The 21,974-nt window shown below is 47.1% G+C and overlaps 1 protein-coding gene across 4 annotated transcripts in view; it reads left to right on the forward strand.

Moving 5' to 3' along the window:
- NTPCR (nucleoside-triphosphatase, cancer-related) overlaps positions 1-21,974 on the forward strand; it is a 164,150-nt gene that overhangs the window by 107,859 nt on the left and 34,317 nt on the right. For 3 of the 4 annotated variants that reach the window (XM_004281579.3, XM_033408963.2, XM_033408960.2), the window contains exon 1: positions 19,685-19,852. The exons of the other annotated variant lie outside the window; for it this stretch is intronic. In XM_004281579.3, the coding sequence (XP_004281627.1) occupies positions 19,819-19,852 (34 nt within the window). In that variant the 5' untranslated portion in view covers positions 19,685-19,818. Of the gene's footprint in view, positions 1-19,684; positions 19,853-21,974 lie in introns of those variants that run through there. 4 annotated transcript variants of the gene reach the window in all.

Below are 21,974 nucleotides of genomic sequence, written 5' to 3' on the forward strand. Positions count from 1 at the left end.
AACCTGCTCACCAATGTCACTTTTCTTACAATAAACTCCAGACTCAGAGTCCCTTCCTGGGTATAGAATATTGAGGTAAAATCTTGGGACCAAGTATTTAACTTTCCAGGAAGCAAAAAGCATTTTAAGACAATTTACTGCACACCTCACACCCTGCCAGAAGATGGAGACATTAAAAACTAGGCAACATAGATGGGCTCTGAGTCCAAGAATTTCTAATTTTACTAGAGATATGGAGGTAGGAGGGATCAAATTCTCAGAGGAATCGTGTATGTATCTTCTCAGGAGTAGTAGTTTGATTGTCTTGAATGAATGTGCCCGACAACTCAGTCAAGTAAAAAGTTTAAGTGATGTTTTAATTTCCTGACTTGATTGGTTGTAGACTTACTAGCCCAAGGGAATTCGTATTTTGGCCCAAAGATGGCAAGTTCTGCCAACCCAATGATAGATCGCGTATTCCTTTTGTATCTTAAGCAAGGTGGATAGCGGACCAAGAGTACGGGCTTTCCTTTCTTGAAAAATGGGTATCTTCCTCAGTATTAAGTGGATTCTGGGGGAACTTATTTTTTAACTATATTATGTGAAAGCACTTGACAAATCTTGGGTCAGACTCCCGTGGTATGGAAGGCTGAATCAGGAAGTCGAGTCAAGCAATGGTAGATGCCCATTGATTCTTCCAGTGGGTCTCTGGCCCCATCTGGTAAATTGCTACGTAGGTCCCTTGGGTCCCGGGGAGACCCTGACTCACTCAGCTCTGATCGTCTGTCTGCTGAGCGTGAGCACGCATGCCACCCCTGCAGTGGCAAAGGGAAACTTCCAGCCCCATTCCCCCACCCAAGGCTTCCTAGGCGGTACTAAGCTGGTGCCTCTTTCTCTGTTGTGGCTGTGAAGTCAGGAAGGATGGCGTTTATGGTGAGGTTAAAGTAAAGGTGGAGGACTGCTCTTCCGCAAGAGGTGTGGCTCCTGATGACAGGATCAGATTCCATGACACTGATCAGTGTCACTCAAGTCAGGCACAGACATGGTGTTAGGGACCAATGAGGTTAGAGTTCACCAGAGACCGACCCAAAGGTCCGCCATCTTGCCCTCTTTTCTTCTCCCTTGTGGACTGGGTTCCAGCTACCATCTCAGCCTCTGGAAGCTGGTGGTGGTGAGCAAAACCGTCCTTTATTCTGAAGCCATTTGCTACATCAAAACACAGTTCAGAAAGGAGGGAAGTACCCTGAGAAAACCATAATTCAAGAAGAGTCATGTACCAAAATGTTCATTGCAGCTCTATTTACAATAGCCAGGAGTTGGAAACAACCTAAGTGTCCATCATCGGATGAATGGATAAAGAAGATGTGGCAATATATACAATGGAATATTACTCAGCCATAAAAGAAACGAAATTGAGTTATTTGTAGTGAGGTGGATGGACCTAGAGTCTGTCATACAGAGTGAAGTAAGTCAGAAAGAGAAAGACAAATACCGTATGCTAACACATATATATATGGAATTTAAGAAAAAAAAAAAAGGTCATGAAGAACCTAGGGGCAGGATGGGAATAAAGACACAGAGCTACTACAGCATGGACCTGAGGATACGGGGAGGGGGAAGGGTAAGCTGGGATGAAATGAGAGAGAGGCATGGACATATATACACTACCAAACGTAAGGTAGATAGCTAGTGGGAAGCAGCCACATAGCACAGGGAGATAAGCTCGGTGCTTTGCGACCACCTAGAGGGGTGGGATAGGGAGGGTGGTAGGGAGGGAGACGCAAGAGGGAAGAGATATAGAAACATATGTATATGTATAACTGATTCACTTTGTTATAAAGCAGAAACTAACACACCATTGTAAAGCAATTATACTCCAATAAAGACGTAATAAAAAAAAAGAAAGGAGGGAAGAACTGGGAGCTGTGTGGGCAGAGTTCCTCCTTGGCTGCCTGACTGCGCTCACAACTGCAAGGAAGACTTTGACTTGATGTGACCTTGAGGCCCCAGAGACTTTTCACAGGTGTCTATAAATTCAGACACTGTAGTTAGGGTCTCCCAAAGCAACAGCATTGGGCTGGGCCTTGGATTTTGTTCTCACAGAGTGAAAAATGACCACCAACCACCGTCTTCCATTTCAATCGGGGACGGCATTGCTTGAGCCATGAAAGGACTCCCATGGGATTAGGAAGAGGTTGAGATTTCAAGCATTTTCCCCTTGGTTCAGGACAAGACAACGTGGACATGCCTTTATCCCAGTGACATGGCTACCAAAAGTATCCAGGGTGGGGGGTCACAGAGTCGTCTCACTGGCTGGTCTGCACGAGCAAGGCATAGGGCGGTGGGTCTGAATTTCTTCTGCTTCCTCATTTCTGTACTTCTGGGTTGTGCCTCGTGCACGATTGCAAAGGCAAAAACTGCAGTGAGTCGGAATGACCTGACATTTCTGTGACGTCTGCTTTTGTTGCACCTGAATTCTCCCAGAGACCATACCACACAAGGGAAATGCACATGGAAAATATCTTATGAATGTCTCTAAGACACACAATAAAAACGGACTACTCAGAGCTAGCCAAGATCCAGTCTGGGGCTTCCCTGGTGGCGCAGTGGTTGAGAGTCCGCCTGTCGATGCAGGGGACACGGGTTTGTGCCCCGGTCCGGGAGGATCCCACATGCCGCGGAGCGGCTGGGCCCGTGAGCCATGGCCGCTGAGCCTGCGCGTCCGGAGCCTGTGCTCCGCAACGGGAAAGGCCGCAACAGCGAGAGGCCCGCGTACCGAAAAAAAAAAAAAGTCCAGTCTGGAGCCTGATGAACCCTCTTTGGCAATTTATAATGAACTGAGGAAATCTTGCAGCTAATTGTTACATGCCTGTGTTACCTCTCGAGGGACAGATGCCATGTCAGGATGCTGTGAGTTAGGCTGAAATCTGCCAACAATTCTCTAGCCCAGAGACATTCTCAAGAGAGATGTTAGAGCTGGAACGGGCCACACAGACTGCTGGGTCCCACTCTTGATTTTCCCAGAGGCAATATCACATGCAGTCCGGGTAATGACCTACCCAGGAGCGCACAGCTAAATGTGGCAGTGCAGGCATTGGAGCCCAGGTCTGAACACCCGACTCTGTGCTTTATTTAAAGACTGCACTGTCCCTCTAGGAACGGTAGGTCTGTGCAAGCACAGGTAGCCAAACTGACGGTGTTCCACTAACCAACTGAAATAGACCAAGGCTTCCTTGGTCAGTCAGGAAGCCGGAAGGGCAAGGGAAGGGTTTGGTCTTACAGGGTGGAGACGAAATGGCTGCTTCCAGTAGATTGCTAAGGAGCCAATGAACAAGTCCAGACCCCGAGCAGCTTACAAACAAAATTCTTCCTTCGCCCAGACATCTGTGCTTCCTCAGTGGAGGCTGTGGACTCTTAGGGCCATGTCACTGTGCTGGCAGTGATGACTCCCCTGTGACGTGGTTATTGTGTAATTCTCCTGTAAAGAGAGGTTAGCTCAAATTCAACAGGACGGCTTAAATTCAAACCAGGGTGCAGCGCCCGCTGTGCATTGGTTACAGCGGCACATCAAAGCTCTGAGAAAAGGAGTGGAGATTTCCTCGCCGCCCCCCAAGGCCCTTGAAGCGCTGCCCCGTGGCAAGCGGGGGAGTCGGTGTCTCGTTCCCAGGCGCCGTCATGTCCGGTGATGCTGCAGGGTCCTCCGGCCTGGCGTGCGGTGCCTTTTGTTCCAAAGGCTGGACCTCGCTTTGACGCGAGCTGGCAGAACCCAAGGACAGAGGGCCACCAGGGCGGGCCCTGTGACCGGAGCCTGGGGAGGGGTAAAAAAAGCTGAATCCTTCCGGCCTGATGGGTTTCCGCACTTCACACAAGCAAATGGACTCATTTTAAGAAAGGGCTGTTAAACCAAACAGGAGATGAAAAGGGAGGCATGCAGGGCGAGACAGAGAGGAACGGAGGGAATTAGATCAGCTGGCTTTACTGAGCACCCGCCTTGGGCAGGAAGCCAAGGGCTGGGCAAGGTCTGCTCTCAGGGGTGACTGTCACTTTCCCCCCACTCCCTTATCACCTGGGTGGCTCGCTCAAACATGAAAGTGTCAGCAATGAAAGAATGAAGGCTGCAGTGTTTTTTCAGGAAGAGATCATCCAGTACAGGGATTCACTAAGCGACACGGTGCATCTGCTGTGGGCCGGGAGAGGGACCGACTTGTCAGACTGGGAACAGCTTTCCCGGTAGAGGTTGGCTTGGACTTTCCTGGGTAGTATTAGTTTCTATGTAGCATCCTCTCTTGGGAACAAGTAAGGCTGTATTAGTCTCATTACGGAGTTAAGAGCCACCTGACTGTCACAGACAGCAATCCCTTCGTGATAGGATCCAGTACAAACAAAAGAAAACACAGGCTGAACAGTGGACTGGTCTTGCCCTTGGGTGGCAGCAAGGCCAATAGCCTTTCAGATCCACGTATGTGATCGCGTGGCTTTCCTGACTAACTGTCCCCGCTACACAGCAAAGCCTAGACTGTGGAGCTCAGCTCCCTCCGCCCTTGACTCAGAAGAATGCCCACATGCTTGCTTGGTTTGACGCCCATGCACGCTGTGATTCAGGCCCCTCCTCCCCCACAACTCCTGCCCTGACCCTTCTCCTTGTCTCCCAGATAATTCTCCAGGTTCACAAAAATGGACATATACAGAGCTCTTGTCTAGCTCTTGTCCTAAATAGACACTTATGGAGCTCTGGTCTGTCTCTCTCGGGAGAAGTGTCAATAACCCACATTTTTCCAAACTTACATTCATCCATTTATTCTTTCTTTCCTTCAATACTATTGAGTGAGCACCGGCCACGTGTCAAGTACTGGGCTAGGTGCAGGGGAGTCAATAAAAAACATTGGAATCTATAGTTGGGTGGACGGGTCAGGGGATGCCCACGGAGGCTGGGCGGGTGGGCGCGTGGTGGGAGCTCCAATGCTGTTTCCCTGGAGAGGGAAGGATGAGGCCCCCGGGGGGGGGGCAGGGGTCGGTGGCTGAAGGCTTGTGACAATGCCAAGGGTCCCGCCTCTTCATCAGGTCGACTTACCCGTTGACACTCCTGGGGCACGTTCCTCTCTCTCAGCGTTCTAAAGAAATGCCTACATCCCAGTGATGCCTTAGCAGAGGAGCAGAGGGTTTTCTCATTTTACAGGTGAAGAAACTTGAGATCCATGGAGGTGACAGGGCTGGCCAGGGTGACACAGGAGCCCAAAGTAGAAGTTGAACCGTCAGCGAGGTCCGTGACAGGAGAGGGAAATGCGAATCTACTGCCCAAGGAGAACCCAGTTAATACATGGTATAAATTCTTTACATGGTATTTTAAAAACCAAACTCCCTGGTTGAAACTTAATCAGGAAGGTATTGTGCAAGCTGGGACACCGAAGGTCAAGGCTGTGGAATTGCACTCCATACATCTCTGATCCTGCCTCCTAAAGTACAGCCAGACCGAGGACGGTGTCACCGTGAAGAGGGAAGCCCATTCCTGCCTCGGGGAAAGAATGGGCTTCACTAACTTTCTCTATCATCAGTGTGGACCAACAACAGACTAAATGGTTTTAGTTCAAGGGGAGAAATAGAAAACAAGTGACCTTTGATATATGGAAATGCAGAAGGACGAGCCCAGGATCGATCATTCAAAACCACGGGTAGATAGTGACCTATTTTCTCTGTTCTAAGAGGAGCTGAGGACGGCACCCACCCCCTAAGCCTTTGGGATGAGGGCAGCATGACCTGATATACATCAAAGTGCTTAGGGCAGTGCTGGGCATACGGTAAACGCTCAATTTGTTAGCTGTCCTTGTCCTTAGGTTCCCTTAAAGATGTGGGCACCCAGTTTGAGAAGCATGGTGGTAGAAAACTCTTCTGAAAGCACAAGGCTCCCCCAGGATCCAGCAGCACCATGATGGTACCTGTAGGAGAATGAGATCAAGCTAGACACGGGCCATGTCTTCCTATAACACCCAGTACTTGATCGCATAAACAGCGCTCACCGTACAGCAGAGGAGGTTGAGTGATTCACAGGTGTTCATGTAAAATGGCACAGTGCTGGATGCTGGTGTGGGTCGTCAAGAAGAGGTGAGACCAATGTAAATAGACAGAATACATCCCATGGGAAGAGTGACGTAGCTAAAAGTGTGATGTTGCAAAATGATCACAGGTTTTTAATTTTATTTGTAACAATGTTATTTTAATTAAATATATAATTTATAAAAATTATAAATTATATAATCTGGGAGGCCAGATCTGAGTGATACATAAAAAGGAGAAGAAGGGCTTCCCTGGTGGCGCAGTGGTTGAGAGTCCGCCTGCCGATGCGGGAGACGCGGGTTCGTGCCCCGGTCCGGAAAGATCCCACATGCCGCGGAGCGGCTGGGCCCGTGAGCCATGGCCGCTGAGCCTGCGCGTCCGGAGCCTGTGTTCCGCAACGGGAGAGGCCACAACAGTGAGAGGCCTGTGTACCGCAAAAAAAAAAAAAAAGGAGAAGAAAATATACCGTTTTCCACATGAGAGGCCGTCCTTTTTCAATGCCTTACATCAGTTTAACAAACCCATGCTTCCTGTCCTCTATTTTCTGGCTGATCCTTCGTCCCAGTCTACGGACCAGAGATTCAGCGAGGAACGAAGAAACTCCACCCTTTTGTAAAAGCCCGTAACCCTTAAAGTCACAGTGTGAGAAGATAAATCCGCACAGTCAAAATCACCCTTAAAATTCTATTTAGTCTTTTGCTCAAACAAGAGAGCTACAGGCGTCCAGGGGAAGTCTAGGTTCAACAATATTTAAAGGCAATTATTTTCTTTAAAAGGGATCTAATCGTTGGTAAATGGCTTCTAGAGTAGAAGAATGGGTAGTGCCTGCGCCTTTCAATTTTGTCTCCACCACATTTAAGATTAAGTCATTTTATTATTATTTTATAATTTTTTACCGAATGACTCCCTTGTTGGTCCCCCATTGGTTATATGCACACAGGGGAGTGTTATGTATGTACACAGGGTTGTTATATGAACACATGGGGTTGTTATATGCACACACGGGGTTGTTATGTGTGTGTGCAGGGTTGTTATATGCACACACGGGGTTTGTTATATGTGTATACACGGTTGTTATATGCACACACGGGGTTGTTATGTGCACACACAGGGATGTTAGGTGTGTAGACAAGGGTTGTCATGTGCGTTGTTCTGTGCACACACGGGGTTATCCCACTGCACCTTTGTTTCATTTGATGATCTCTCTCAGCTTAGTCTCTGAAGGATACAGATAGAAACTACCTACTCTCTCTGTGCTTTCCTACACAGCTACATGCTTTGACCTCCTGGAGGCAGCTTTTCCCCTTGCTCTAGTTTTTTTTTTTAATTTATCTATTTTATTTATTTACTTTTGGCTGTGTTGGGTCTTTGTCGCTGCACGCAGGCTTTCTCTAGTTGTGGCAAGCGGGGTCTAATCTTTGTTGCGGTGCATGGGCTTCTCATTGCGGTGGCTTCTCTTGTTGCGGAGCATGGACTCTAGGTGCACGGGCTTCAGTAGTTGTGGCTTGTGGGCTCAGTAGTTGTGGCTCACGGGCTTAGTTGCTCTGAGGCATGTGGGACCTTCCGGGACCAGGGCTCGAACCCATGTCCCCTGCATTGGCAGGCGGATTCTTAACCACTGCATCACCAGGGAAGTCCCCCCCCTTGCTTTAGATTTAACCAGATTGTATTTGCATAATGATCTTTTGCTCATCTAACTTACATATGGCCATGGTGTGAGTCAGTACCTTTCACTTTAGCAGCAGTGGGCCCTGCCTGTGACCTCCTGTCTACCGAAAGCCCATAGCAGTCTGAATTGGTAACTCTGACTGCTGTCTAATACTCCTCCCGCCTGCGATGTATAATCTTTGGTCTGTAAATGTTTCATCGATAATGATCTCAACATTTCCAATATGTCTATTTAATGCTTTGTTTCAATTCTAGCGCAGCTAAGTGCCAGTGCCAACATTGACTATTTATCTGACAAAGGATTTGTATCAAGAATATATAAAGAGGGCTTCCCTGGTGGCGCAGTGGTTGGGAGTCTGCCTGCTGCTGCAGGGGGCACGGGTTCATGCCCCGGTCCGGGAGGATCCCCTGTGCCATGGAGCAGCTGGGCCCGTGAGCCATGGCCACTGGGCCTGTGCGTCCAGAGCCTGTGCTCCATGGCAGGAGAGGCCACGGCAGTGAGAGGCCCAGGTACCAAAAAAAAAAAAAAAGAATATACAAAGAAGTACTAAAACTCAGTTACAAGAAGACAGTCAAATAGAAAAAAATGGGGAAAAAATTAAATAGACATTTCTCAGAAGAAGATATATGAATGGCCAATTAGCATGTGAAAGATGCTGAACATCATCAGGGAATGCAAATTAAAAACACAGGATTTCAGGACTTCCCTGGTGGCGCAGTGGTTAAGACTGTGGGCTCCCAATGCAGGGAACCCGGGTCCGATCCCTGGTCGGGGAACTAGGTCCCACATGCACACCACAGCTAAGAGTTCGTATGCCACAACTAAGGAGTCCACGTGACACAACTAAGACCCAGCACAACTAACTAAATAAATAAATATTAAAAACAAACAAACAACAAAAAACCCCACAAGATTTCATTTCATGGATAATATAAGTTTTTAAAGACCTGACAATACCAAGTGTTGGCAAGGATGTGGAGCAATTAGAAATTTCGTACATTTCCAGTAGCAATGCAAAATTTTACAACTGCATCGGTTATCTGGCAGTTTCTTGCAAAGTTAACATACACCTATCGCATGGCCCAGCCATTCCACTACTAGGTGTATATACCCAAGAGCAATGAAAATATATATCCACACAACGATAGGTGCACAAATGTTTATCACAGCTTTTTTTTTTTTTTTTTTGCTAACAGCTTCAAATTAGCAACAGCTCAAATGTCCATCAACAGATGAACAAACTCCAGTATGCCCACACAACAGAACACTACTCAGCAATAAAAAGGAGCAAAACAGAATGAATAAAAATCTGCTGGAAATAAGTTAATTGAGCTATTTATTTCTGTACCTTGTGCAATGTCAGCCTCTGTTTCTTCTTCCTCTTTTTTTTCAAAGATTTATTATTTATTTATTTATTTATTTTATTTATTTTTGTCTGTGTTGGGTCTTAGTTGCGGCATGCAGGATCTTCGTTGAGGCATGTGGGGTCTTCGTTGCGGCACGTGAGCTTCTCTCTAGTTGTGGTGTGCGGGTTTTCTCTCTCTAGTTGTGGCGCGCAGGCTCCAGGGCACATGGGCTCTGTAGTTTGCAATACACAGGCCTTCTAGTTGAGGCCTGCGGGCTCAGTAGTTGTGGTGCGGGCTTAGTTGCCCCATGGCATGTGGGATCTTAGTTCCCTGACCAGGGATGGAACCCGCGTCCCCTGCATTGTAAGGCGGATTCTTTACCACTGGACCACCAGGGAAGTTCCCCTTCTTTCTCTTTTTGTTTTCTCTAGCTTTGCAGCTGAGTGTATATAGATGAGCCTATACAGAGTTTATATAGGTTGTAACTCATGGAATCAACAACATGAATATTATAAGTTAATAAAACCAAATACACACAAAAATACATACTACATAGCATGCTAAGTAGGAAAAACTAAACTGTTTGCTAAAAGTCAGTGTATGTATTCTTTTTGTTTTTTTGCCCTAAGGGGTAGTGTTATTGATATCTGAAAAAACTAGGAATGATGAAATTCTTTATACTATGAGACACTTTTATATCTAAGTATATTACATGAAAAGAACAGTGAAGCTCTTTGAAGGCTTTAGGACAACAGAGAAAAAGGAAAGCAGCCTAATGTTTTTCTCCCCTCTCTAAAAGGTTCCTTCTTCATAGAAGCATGTAGGAGTATCACATATTTTAGCGCGTTAAGCTTCTAATCAGTACTCGGGTTTCAGGAACACCACCATTTAAGATTAGAAAATACAGGAAGAAAATACTTATAAAATAGTTGATAATGGTAACATTCAAGCTGATCTCAAAGAAGAACTGATCCAATTTTCAATGAGCAGAAGAGCTCTAAGTAGATCAGTATGTGTATGTATGGCAGTGGGATCTCTGGGATGGGGCAAATGAGAACTATCTCAGGTGATGAAAACGTTCTCTCTCATGCATTTGTCAAAACTGATCGAAATGTGTGTATCCTTTATTTTTTTTAAGTGTCCATCTCAGTAGTGTGATTATATGGATTAAATGAGATGATGCCTATAGAACATTAAGCATAGAGCCCATGCATAATTGGTCTTATTTCTGAAGTAGTATTAGAAACTTCTGGTTTCAGAGTAGAAACTATAATGAGCTAGAGAAAAACATGTATTGTAAAAGTTATCTGTCCATTTAAAACTTCTCCCCAAATCCCAAAGACTTGGTGTATTATCAAGGCAAGTCTAAGAGCTTCAAGAGAAATGAATTAAGGGGAAGAAGGAAAATAGCTTCTCTTAAAGAGATAAGAAGAAAAGAAAGATTAATTTTCTTTCCAACTTAAAATAGTGTCTTTGTTTGTAGAATTAAACTACCAATTATTTGTAAGACCTAGTAGGCAGGCAAAATGTGCACGTTCCAGGTTTGCAGTTTAACAAAACATGTTTTAAATAAAGCAAGACAAGCGTTAATTAAAAGCTTGTTTGTCTGTTTGTTTGTTTAAATTACAATAGGAGACCATGAAGTAGCTTAGTAAAGCCCTTCAGTTTTCAAAAACGAACTGCAGGCTTAAAGTTCATGAGTAGCTTAAAAGTAATTTATATCCATATCAACGTGCATAGAGGCTTCGATACTCTGAAATCCAGAGACCATTGGAACAAATCAAACCTGGCCCAGAGGAGAACTAAGTGAGCCTTTATAATGTGGAAAGGTGAATCTGAGAGTGGTTATCTCATCCAAAAAGGACTCAGAGATTTAGAGCAAAAGTGCAGATTTTTGCCATATTCCTTCGTATAAAAATGGTTCTGAAAAGTTCTTTGAAATAAATTCATAGAGTTATTAATTTCTGAACCCTGTGGAAGGTCATCATGTGTTCCTTCCACCTCTTTTTTCTTTTCTCTAGCTTTTGTAGCTGGGTTTATACAGATGGGTCCCCCAGGATGCACCCAAGACCACCCCAGGGTCTGAGCCAACCAGGCCTTGGTATTTTGTTGTCTTGTCAACTAGTTCTGGGACAAAGCGTGCTGGGGATGAGCCCTGGGCGCCATCATGGGCAGTTGGTGTCCCCTAATCCAGCCAGGTGTGTTACCCTAAAACAAATAGACTGCCAGTTATTTCTCTAGCACAATTGGGTTTATTTGGAGATTTGCAAAGACTTACAATTGGGAGTCTGCAATCATGACGAGCCATGTGCAAATCCCCCCACAAAAATGGAGGGGAGAACTCTTTTATAGAGGGGAAAAGGAAGTTGGGATGAGAGTGGAGTAAACAGAGAGTCCATGTTTTATCATTGGCTGAGCGTTAATAGTCCCTCATTGGCTGAGTCCTTGCCATGAAAGGACTGTTGGGTTCCGCTATCAGCATAGGGCATGAGAGCGCCCCCTTCTGGTCTCCCAACTCTATTTAATTGAGGTTTCTATGGATTAACGTTTACAGAGGCCTGGGCTACTCGGAAAGGCTGAGCTCTTGCAAAGCAGTGCAATACTCGTAGGCAATGAGACGGCGCTATACGTGTCAAGGGTCAATATGGCAATACTGCTGAGCTGCAAACTTAATATGTTGTGTGTGCAACAAGGCAAAGACTCATCTTTCCACTTACACAAAATGCAATGGTTTGTAGACCGTGCACCTGTACCATTTTAGACTTCTCCTATAGTAAGCTTATTAAATCACTATTTCTTGATGTCTGGTTTTTAGACAGAGAAATATAGTGGTGAAATTATCTTTAGGCCAGAAGTGACAGTGGGAACAGTTGTCATTGAACTAGACTCCCTGCATTCACTGGGGATTTCGGGATCCTGGGGTGTTGGTGTTAAGCAGAAACTTCGAGTCACAGATCAGGACATGTGGCAATGGGCAGCAGAGCCAAAGCTATTCAGTCATCAAATGTGAAAAAACATAACCAAGTAAATTGTGAAGATCTAATTGACTTTATTGAACGATTCATGAACCAGGCATAATTCCATCTAGGAAGTAGAGGGGAGTTCCAGGGGCCACAGAAAGGGAAAGGTTTTTAAAGTCATTTCCCTTTGGGGAAAGGAAGGGAATAAGATTAGGTGGCTTACCTCATCTTCCTCTGGGGGCTAGAAAGGGCCCATGTGACAGATGACCTCATTGGTACTGACCAGAAAATTCCTGACTGGTTAAGACTACATTTCTAGGGGAGGTTGAAGCTTCAGTTAGGTTCAGTATTAAGCCCTGGTTCGGAGGTGTGGCCTGGCATACATGACTCTATTTTGGGCCTGTGGTTTTCGTTTAACACAGACCATGCAGTAATTAGAATAGTCTGACCTGCAGCGTCTTTGGTGTCGGTCACGGTGGCCCTAGAAGTGAGAGTCGGGAACTACCTAAAGCCTTATTTTGTGTACATGGCAAAGCTCTACATCTGTTGGACAGAAGTGTGAGCTGAGTCACCATGAGAGACTGTTACAGCCTCTCAACCAGTTCCCAGACTTGAGTCATTCAAGTTCAGCCCAGGGCTGGGCCTTGCGGGCGGCAAGAAAGATCCCTAGAGTGCAGTATCGGAGAAGGCACTACCTCCTAGATGATGAAAATGCAGGATCGCCCCCGCAGGACCTGAGAGCCTTTAATTCTGTGTAGGAGCCCCTTTTTTCCTCACCCAGGCCCCAGCCAACAGAGGCCCTTGCCTGAAAGGGAGGCCAAGCCCTCCAGAGGAAGGATCATGCTACACAGCAAATGTTTAGACTGTAAATCTTCCTCCAGAAGGCCCTGTGGCCATTTACCAGAGTGACTGTGTATTGAGGAAAGGTGAATAATCAGACTTTTCCAGGATTACAGGACAGTGGCTGTAAACTGAAACGAATTTCTGGAGCCAAAACACCACTGTGCTCCACTTGCCAGGCAGAATGGGGGCTTATGAAGGGCAGGTGAGTAAGTTTTGTTTTCTTTTTTAATTTTTATTTGTTTATTGGCTGCGTTGGGTCTTTGTTGCTGCACGTGGGCTTTCTCTAGTTGCGGCGAGCGGGGGCTACTCTTCGTGGTGGTGCACGGGCTTCTCATTGCAGTGGCTTCTCTTGTTGCAGAGCACAGGCTCTAGGCACGCAAGCTTCAGTAGTTGTGGCACACGGGCTCAGTAGTTGTGGCTCATGGGCTTTAGAGCGCAGGCTCAGTAGTTGTGGCGCACGGGCTTAGTTGCTCTGCAGCATGTGGGATCCTCCCAGACCAGAGCTCGAACCTGTGTCCCCTGCATTGGCAGGCGGATTTTTAACCACTGCGCCACCAGGGAAGCCCCAGGTGAGTAAGTTTTGATAGAAATCCATTTCATAGTGGACTCAGTGGGTCCTGAACCCACCCTTTGGTGATTTCCCCAGTTTGGAAGGCACACTGGAAACAAGCCCTGAGGCAGGGTGGGCTCTGGGTGAGGGTGATTCACAGGTTCCTTACAGGGAATGGGTTCCTTGTTTCTCCGCTACGGCATCTGCAGTGCAGCTTCTGCACAGCAGCTTCTTCCTGGGCTCCACGTGTTTACGGGGGATCTCACGGGAGGGTGGACGCAGCAGGTCCAGGAACGACCCAGAGGAATCTTGCAGGAGCCTGGGCCTGGCCCCGTCCCCAGGCTGCACGGAGCGCCCTGCCAGGACCAAGGCTGCAATCACCATGGCCTCCGGCTCCATGTGTCATCGCATCAGTAGCACCTAACTCAGGCCAAGGATGGGAGTATCTGGTAGGTGTAGCTTTGGGTCCTTGCCTTTTCCTTTCCTTAGCTGCAAAGGAGGCTGGAAATGAGATCTCTGGCATGCAAAGAGGTGACCCATTCCCCAAACACAGGAAAGGGTTTAGATGCTGGGCAGCTAGAATGAATGTCAAGTTGAACTATGCTGTTTCATAACATTGCTGTGAAAAACAGTGAGATAATGTGTGTAAGAGCTTAGGATGTGCCTGGCACATAGGAAGTGAGCTGAATGAAGCTTATGTTTCATGAGGAGGAAGAGGGGAAGAAGGAAAAGTTTCTACTTGAGGAAGACTGAACTCTACAAATCTGCCTTATGTCTGGACACATCCAGAGGCATCCCAGGGGCGGGCCGTCAAATCAGGTCTCCTGATGGAATAGCAGAATAGAAGAAACACGGGCCACAGAAGGGCAGGCTCAGTCATACCATGGGGAGGGGACACCTCAGCAAATTCCAGACTGTGAACAACTGGCTAAGACAAACCAGCAGTTTCTTTACCAAAGAAATTACCAGAGAGAGAGAGAGGGAGAGAGAGAGAGATGGAAGGGGTCCTTTAAATTAAAGGGATGCAAGATATTTCAACTAATTACAATGTATAAACCTTATGTAAATCCTAGTCAAACTAAAAAATCTCACTGAATTAATTAGGGAAATTTGAATACTGAGCTGGTATTTTATGGTATCGAGAAATAGGGCTTCCCTGGTGGCGCAGTGGTTGAGAGTCCGCCTGCCGATGCAGCGCACGCGGGTTCGTGCCCCAGTCCGGGAAGATCCCACATGCCGCGGAGCAGCTGGGCCCGTGAGCCATGGCCGCTGAGCCTGCGCATCCGGAGCCTGTGCTCCACAACGGGAGAGGCCACAGCAGTGAGAGGCCCACGTACTGCAAAGAGGAAAAAAAAAAAGAAAAAAAAAAAATATTTGAGGTGTGGCAATGGTGTTGTGGTTACATTTTTAAAAGTATCCTAATATTTCAGAAAGGCGTATTAAAATAGTTATCAATGAAATGATATGATATCTGATATTTTGCTTGAAAGAAACCCAGTGTGGGTTTAAGATGGGGAGCTGCAGATGAAACAAGACCAGCCGTGAGCTGGTAATTGCTGAAGCTGGCTCTGTGTCCAGGGGGCTTATTATCCCATCCTATTCTCTGCACATTTGTACATGTTTGAAATTTTACATAATAAAAATGTAGAAAAAGAAGAAAAAGGAAAAAGCAAAACCCCTGAAGTAGAAAACAAGCTTAAGAAATGCTTCTAAGAGGAACGCAAGTGCTCAGAGAAGGTACAGTTACACATCTGGCAGGTTCCCCTTCCAGCCTCACAGGAGCTCTGGGAGATGGTAATACTGCCTGATGGACTTTATACCGTTTAAGAGCTTCCCCATAAATAATCCCACTTCATACTTGCAGCACACCTGAGGGTCCTGCAGGGCAGGAATTTCCTTTTTCTTTTTCAGTTGTGAACACTTGGGCCCAAAGCAGTCGCACGACTTGTCTAGGGTAACGTAACAAGCTGGTCTCAGCTCAGCGACTTGAATTCGCACTTTAATGCTCCTTTCATGGTTCCACGAATTTATGTCTACCCAAAGCGACCACGCTCAGCTGTCACTTGCGCTCCTGTGGCAGGAAGCCAGGCCAAAAGGCCCTGGTTTTGCTCATGCAGGTGTGGAGTGTCACACCCTCTCGGGTAAAGATGGGCAGTGTCCCTTCTACTAAGCCTCAGGTCTGTGGGATGGCAGGGGGGCTGCTTATCTGGGGTGGGGTGGTGGGCTGTACACGTACCCAGGGTTGGGTGCAATTATGTGAAACAGACCTGACGTTCGCGCAGCCCAGTTTTCCTTCCACCAACAAGCTCAAGCACCGTCACACCATTTGGTCCTATTCTTTCCTGCTTTCCCTTCCATCTTTGCTCCCTTGACTCCCCAGTCTGCATAATTGGGAGAGTGGTCCTCCAAGGCCATCTGTCAGCCACGTAGACAGAATCAGACTTGCGGCAGCTGCAGGAAAGGAGCAGAACAGGGCCCAGGACAATCCTGGGTCTTCCAGCTATCAGTGTTGAAGTCTCTAGTTGGGGCTGTTTCCTAGGAACAGAGAGGGGACGGGCATCTCTTTATCCTAACCAGGCCTGTGGGACCATATTAGGAGCCCCGGAGCATCCCTTTCAAGAAGCTTCACCAGCCCTTAACTGCAGGTGTTGGTTTGCGAGGTTTCCAGCTCCAATGAAAGCCCTTCCTGGATGAGATCCACCCTGGAACATCAGAGTCATTCTGCAACAGCGAAGGTCCCCTCAACCTCACCCAGTCAAGCGATGCATCCTCCAGGGCCCAGCTCAAAACACACCTTCTCCAAAACCCCTACTCTGACCACTCCAGCCTTTACTGATTTCTTTTCTTCTTCCTCACTTTCCATATGTTGATTTTTTAAAAGTTTTTAATTGTGGTAAAATACGCATAACATAAAATGTACCATCTTAACCATTTTTAAGCGTATGGTTCAGTGGCGTTAAGTACATTCACAGTGTTGTGCAACCATCACCACCATCCGTCTCCAGAGCTCTTTTCATCTTGCAAAACTGAAACTCTGTCTCCATTAAACAATAATGCCCATTTCCCCTCTCTCCAGGCCCTGTCAACCACATTCTTCTTTCTATCTCTACGAATGTGACTATTCTAGGTACCTCGTATAAGTGGAATCAGTATTTGTCTTCTTGTGCTCTGAGAGAACTCGGTACATGGGAAACACTAGGTAAATGTTAGCTATTATCTTTTGTTAAGTATGTCCAAGTATTACAAGGTTGGTGGCCAAAATGCAATGCCAGCTCTCTCAATGGTAATTGTTATCCAGTAAGGTAGGTAATCTAAAGGGGTGGGAAACGAATTCTTTCCCCCAGGAGCTCAGATAAAGGTATTTCCATTTTGAATGAAAAAAAGTAGTAGCTCATGGATATTTAATAGTTTTAAAAATTTGGACCTTAGGTATAAGAGTCTGTTCACCAGTGATTTTTTTTTTCTTTAAAATTAATTAATTTTATTTTTGGCTGCATTGGGTCTTCATTGCTGTGCGCGGGCTTTCTCTAGTTGCAGCGAGCGGGAGCTACTCTTTGTTGCGGTGCGTGGGCTTCCCATTGCGGTGGCTTCTCTTGTTGTGGAGCATGGGCTCCAGGCGTGCGGGCTTCAGTAGTTGTGGCATGTGGGCTCAGTAGTTGTGGCTCATGGGCTCTAGAGCGCAAGCTCAGTAGTTGTGGTGCTCAGGCTTAGCTGCTCCACAGCATGTGGGATTTTCCCGGACCAGGGCTCGAACCCCTGTCCCCTGCACTGGCAGGCGGATTCTTAACCACTGCGCCACCAGGGAAGCCCTACTCACCAGTGTTTTTGATTGTCTTAGTCTTTTCAGGACAGAAGCTATTCAAATGTACCTTTGATCCCTACTGTGTATCACAGTGCATAGTCTCTGTAATAAAACAGAGGAAGGAAAGAAGGGACGGAGGGAGGGAGGGAAGGGGGGTGAACATATTAAATAACCAGCTCTATTTACATCAGGTGTTGAATATTCATTAGATACAGCAATTTTTTTTTTTTTTGGTTCCTACACATCAGAGGCTGATTCAAACCAGAACGATTGTCATATTATTCTGCAAACAATAGATTCTCCACTGATGGGATCCGAGCAAAATGAATGAAAGTGAACCTGCACAAAACAAAGCTGTGCAGTGTTAGCGTTCCTGAGGAAACGACAAAGCCAAACAGAAGCTTTGCCCCTCTTCCCCGTGCCTCTCAGCTTGTCCTTGGCTGTTCACTCTCACAACCTTCCTCGTTTACTCCCATCATTTGTTAGGAGGCTAAACGCCCTGTTTCTGCTGGTTCACCATTCTTCCTGGAATCTTGCGGTGACCCAACTCTCACCTGCTTGGTTTTCAACATTTACTGTGATCATAGCCACAGTTTTCAAGAGCACACAGCACAGCCAATGGGTGTGCAAGGACTGCAGCCCAGGGCCAGGGACACGAACCACAGTCAGAGAGTCAGAAAGCTGTCCCCAATACCCAGTTCTCCCACTGCCCCTTACTATGAGCCAGAGCTTCTGCAAAGCTCCGTTTTCCCCATCCCTACACCAGGACATGGTGCCCACAAGTGTACAGCATCTGGTCAAATGAGATGGGCTGTATACGAATATTCCCCAAACCCATAAACCTATACACGTGCAGTGAGCATGCACACACGCACTATTGTTACTCCTAAGTGTATTTGTACAGTAATTTAAACTTGCGTTAAGTCCTGAGTACCAGAAAACAGAACCAAGAATATGGTGACGGGGGATGTGAAAATATGTAAGGGGGGAGAAGACAAATGTGAACGTGTTTTGCCAGCCTGGCATTCAGTCGCCCCTGTGGAAATAGCGCCTCAATTCCTCTTTGGGGAACATCCCTCCCTCAGGTCCCGACCCTGGGATTGAAAGGGGCGGATCCCCCAATGGAAAAAGAATATCCAACTTTGGAAGAATTTTCTTTTTGTTCTGAAACATCAGTTCTCTACATCTGGAGTCTAGATGTTCCTTGAGTTACCTAAACTGATGTCTGCTGGTAGCTACGAGAATTCCAGGCATAACATCAAAACAAAATAATCCATCATCTGGTGAGCCTTACAAACTGCTTCAGTGATGGAAATATTACATAGTTAGCATTTTAAAATAAATTTTTTTTAATAAAAAGAAGAGTGTACATATGACTGTGTACATGTTTCTTTCTTTTGGAAACTACTATGGGTTTACTTGGCTACATCAGCTGTTCTTCATTCCACTTTGCATGGAGGTGAAAGAAATCTGGGTGGAAGGCCCTACCTTACCAGTGATGCAGCCTTATAAATGTTGCAGAAATGATGGTGACAGCTCGACTGTACAAATCTGCCTTTTAGATGATTCCTTTTCAAGCAGCAAGAAACAGAGGCCATCTGACTGGTGTATATCCAGGCTAAAGGGAGCCATGGAGGTCCTGGATGGGCGCACACCAATTAAGTTGAGCACTCACTGAAATTGCTTTCTCTGAATGGAGAATGATCGATCAGGAGACAAACTGTACACATATTAGACTGAAAGAGTTTACAGGTAACTCTGGCCCAAAGCCATTGCCACTTCATTTCATGGGCTGAAACCCCTCAAGTGGTGAAGTGAGGCGGGGGGAAGCCACTTAATGCTTTGCACAGGGAGATCCAACAGCTGGGTCTTGCGTTGGTTTACATTTATGGGATGGTGACAAGAGGGGAAAATTAGTCTTCATGTGCACGGTTGAAGATCGGCCTTTAGAAACTGCCGAGGAGTTTCAACAATAACAACAGCCAGAAAGCTCGAGATGCTCAGGGCTCGCCCAAGATCAATCACTCCGAATGTCTGGAGTTGGAGCCCAGGCGTCAAGCACTTTTAACCAGTTGATACTACTCTGCCGTCACGGCTGACAACACTGGGTAAATACTTCCAATCGGTAGCAAAGCCTCCTCCTTTGGGGAAGGCTTCCAGGGACCAAGGCTCCTTCAGGAGGGCTGATCCCTGCAGCCCGGGGGAATTTCAGCTCGCAGGTCCCATCCCCGGGGCAGAGCTCGGGCAACGGCGCCCACCTGGAGCAGGACTGGTTTAGTAACACGCTCTCACGCACATCTCCTCGCAAACACCCCACGTAAGTCCAACACCGAGGCTGGAATACAGGGACGCGCAGAAGACCGGACCACTATCCTCCCACCCTAGGCAGGCGGACGCCGCTCGCGGGGACCGGGGCTGAGAGCGGAGGGCGCATGCGCGGGCCGAGGCTGAATGGGGAGAGCGCATGCGCGGCCGAGAGGGCGGTGCTTCCGGTCGGCGGAGGTGGGGACTGCGGCGTTGCGGGGCGGACTCCGGGTCGCGACCCCGACCCCTGCCCCGTTCGGCGACTTCGACCCCGACCCCCACCCGGGCCGTGACCCCCACCCGGTCATACCCGTATGGCCCGGCACGTGTTCCTGACGGGACCCCCAGGTAACCCCACCCGGGTCTGCGCCTCCGGGAGGCCGAGGGGTGGACGTGAGGGGTGCCCGGGCTGGGGGCGGTCCGGTGCTTTGGGCAAGGGGCTCCGGCCGGTGGCCTCTAAAATTCCCCATGTAAGTTACACGCTTGGTGGTCTGAAGCCTGCGTGTTTTTCCCGGAAAACGTGACTGTGAGTCCATCAGATAAGTGAAATGAGGCCAACTACAGGAGAACAGGAACCAGCTTGTGATGGGGTCGCCCCCGGGCTTCGGTCTTAAATATTAAATAGCAGGGGCGGCGGCAGCAGTAATAACTCCCGCAGTTGTGAAGTTGTGATGGACACGAAAGGTATTTCAGAATCTCTACCACCACCGCGGTGGAATCGAAGGTGTCTGGTTTCTGTCGATAGTTACACGTACTCCTGACCTGCACTCATCGTGAAAGGAAGAGCGGGATTTCAGTTGCAGGGTAGTGAAACTAAACATGCAGCCGTGTTCCCCATCCACGTTCACCGACCCACTGAATTCCCTCCACGAGTGAGGCCGCAGGTTAAGAGCCTTGGTACCTACAGGGCACCGCCCACCCAGAGCCTGCGTCTGCGTCTGTCTCTTCTAATGCAGATCCCTCAGCCCTCGGGCTGTGAAGGTCTCACCTTTGAAAGGAGATAGTGTGCTTTCAAATGAGAGTCTGGGGGAGGACATAGATGCCTTTTAAGCCAAGATGCCGCACGTGGATAACTCATTATTGAAAGAAGAGGCAGAAAAGTTGTAGCAGCATCAGATACATTAAGGGGAAAAAAAAAAAAAAAAAAGATGGGCCTGAGCAGAAAGTGATTTCTTCAGCTTCTTTGCAGTTTTCAAGTTAGCTGTGGGTTCAGGTATCAACCATTGTTACCCTGGGCCTGAAATTCTCTTTCACTTTATTTTAATGATTATCGTTTTTAGCCTTCAGGAGCAAAGGCTAACTTAATATTGCAGATTCTGGGATTTTATTTTTACCAGGCAGTGGGGGAGTGCTGAGGAGGGAGGTGTTGTGAGAAATTTCTGATACCCAGAGGTAAAGGACCATCTTCTGAAAGTTGATTTGTCGGTCCTTTATTTGAAACTTGGAATGCAGTTTTCTCAGCAGGCTGGCCCCAAGACATCTATGTGTTTCATAACAGAGGTGGCTTGTTATTGTGATGGTACCTGGCTGCGTCCTGGAGGTGGGTGGGGACAGAGGCTCGCCTGGCCAGTACTGGTTCTTCTTTCTGTTTTCTTCTTTATAAAAGTTTTATGTACATACACATAATTGGAAGACTCATTCCTACAGTATAGCTCTCTTAAGCCTGTCCTCAAACCCACTCACCTTCTCTTCCTCCTAATCTTCCTAACGCGGTTATCCTGTAATTTTAATTAGCTCAGTGGTCAGTGTTTACAGTATTATTAGCAAAAGCTAATCACAGAAGAGCCTTGGAGTAATCTATCATTTCTTTTCCCTTTGTGAACAATTTTTTTTTCTCTTTGGAGTTGTTGTCTAATGTTGTTTCTTCATTGACTTAGTTCCTTTCTCTCACCAACCCAATCCCAAACTCTGCCGGCTGTCTAAATCTCTACATGTTCACAAATGTAAAATTGATAGCTAGTGGGAAGCAGCCACATAGCACAGGGAGATCAGCTCGGTGCTTTGTGACCACCTAGAGGGGTGGGATAGGGAGGGTGGGAGGGAGGCTCAAGAGGGAGGGGATATGGGGATATATGTATGCATAAGGCTCGTTCACTTTGTTGTACAACAGAAACTAACACAGCATTGTGAAGCAATTATACTCCAATAAAGTTGTATAAAAAATAAATAAATATAAATCAATCAATCAATTTCTACACGTTCAGACCATCGGGTAAGGTACCTTCTCAAAGAGGTCACTTTTTGTTGTCTACACTGTCAGGGCCTCACCCATGTGTCTTTGGCACTTAGCATTTTTTCCAGCTTCCAACTATAGAGCCTCTGACCCATCCTGGAGGGCTTTCTCTGGTCCCTGGAGCCCACTCTGCCTGCACAGGGTAGGCCTGAGGGCCAGGGAATGCCTTCCCTCAGGAGCAGGCTTGACCCATGATAGATGGAAGTGAGCAGGTAAACTCCTTACTTCCTCACCCCT

The sequence above is a fragment of the Orcinus orca genome, chromosome 14, assembly GCF_937001465.1.
Source record: "Orcinus orca chromosome 14, mOrcOrc1.1, whole genome shotgun sequence".
NCBI classification, from domain to species: domain Eukaryota; kingdom Metazoa; phylum Chordata; class Mammalia; order Artiodactyla; family Delphinidae; genus Orcinus; species Orcinus orca.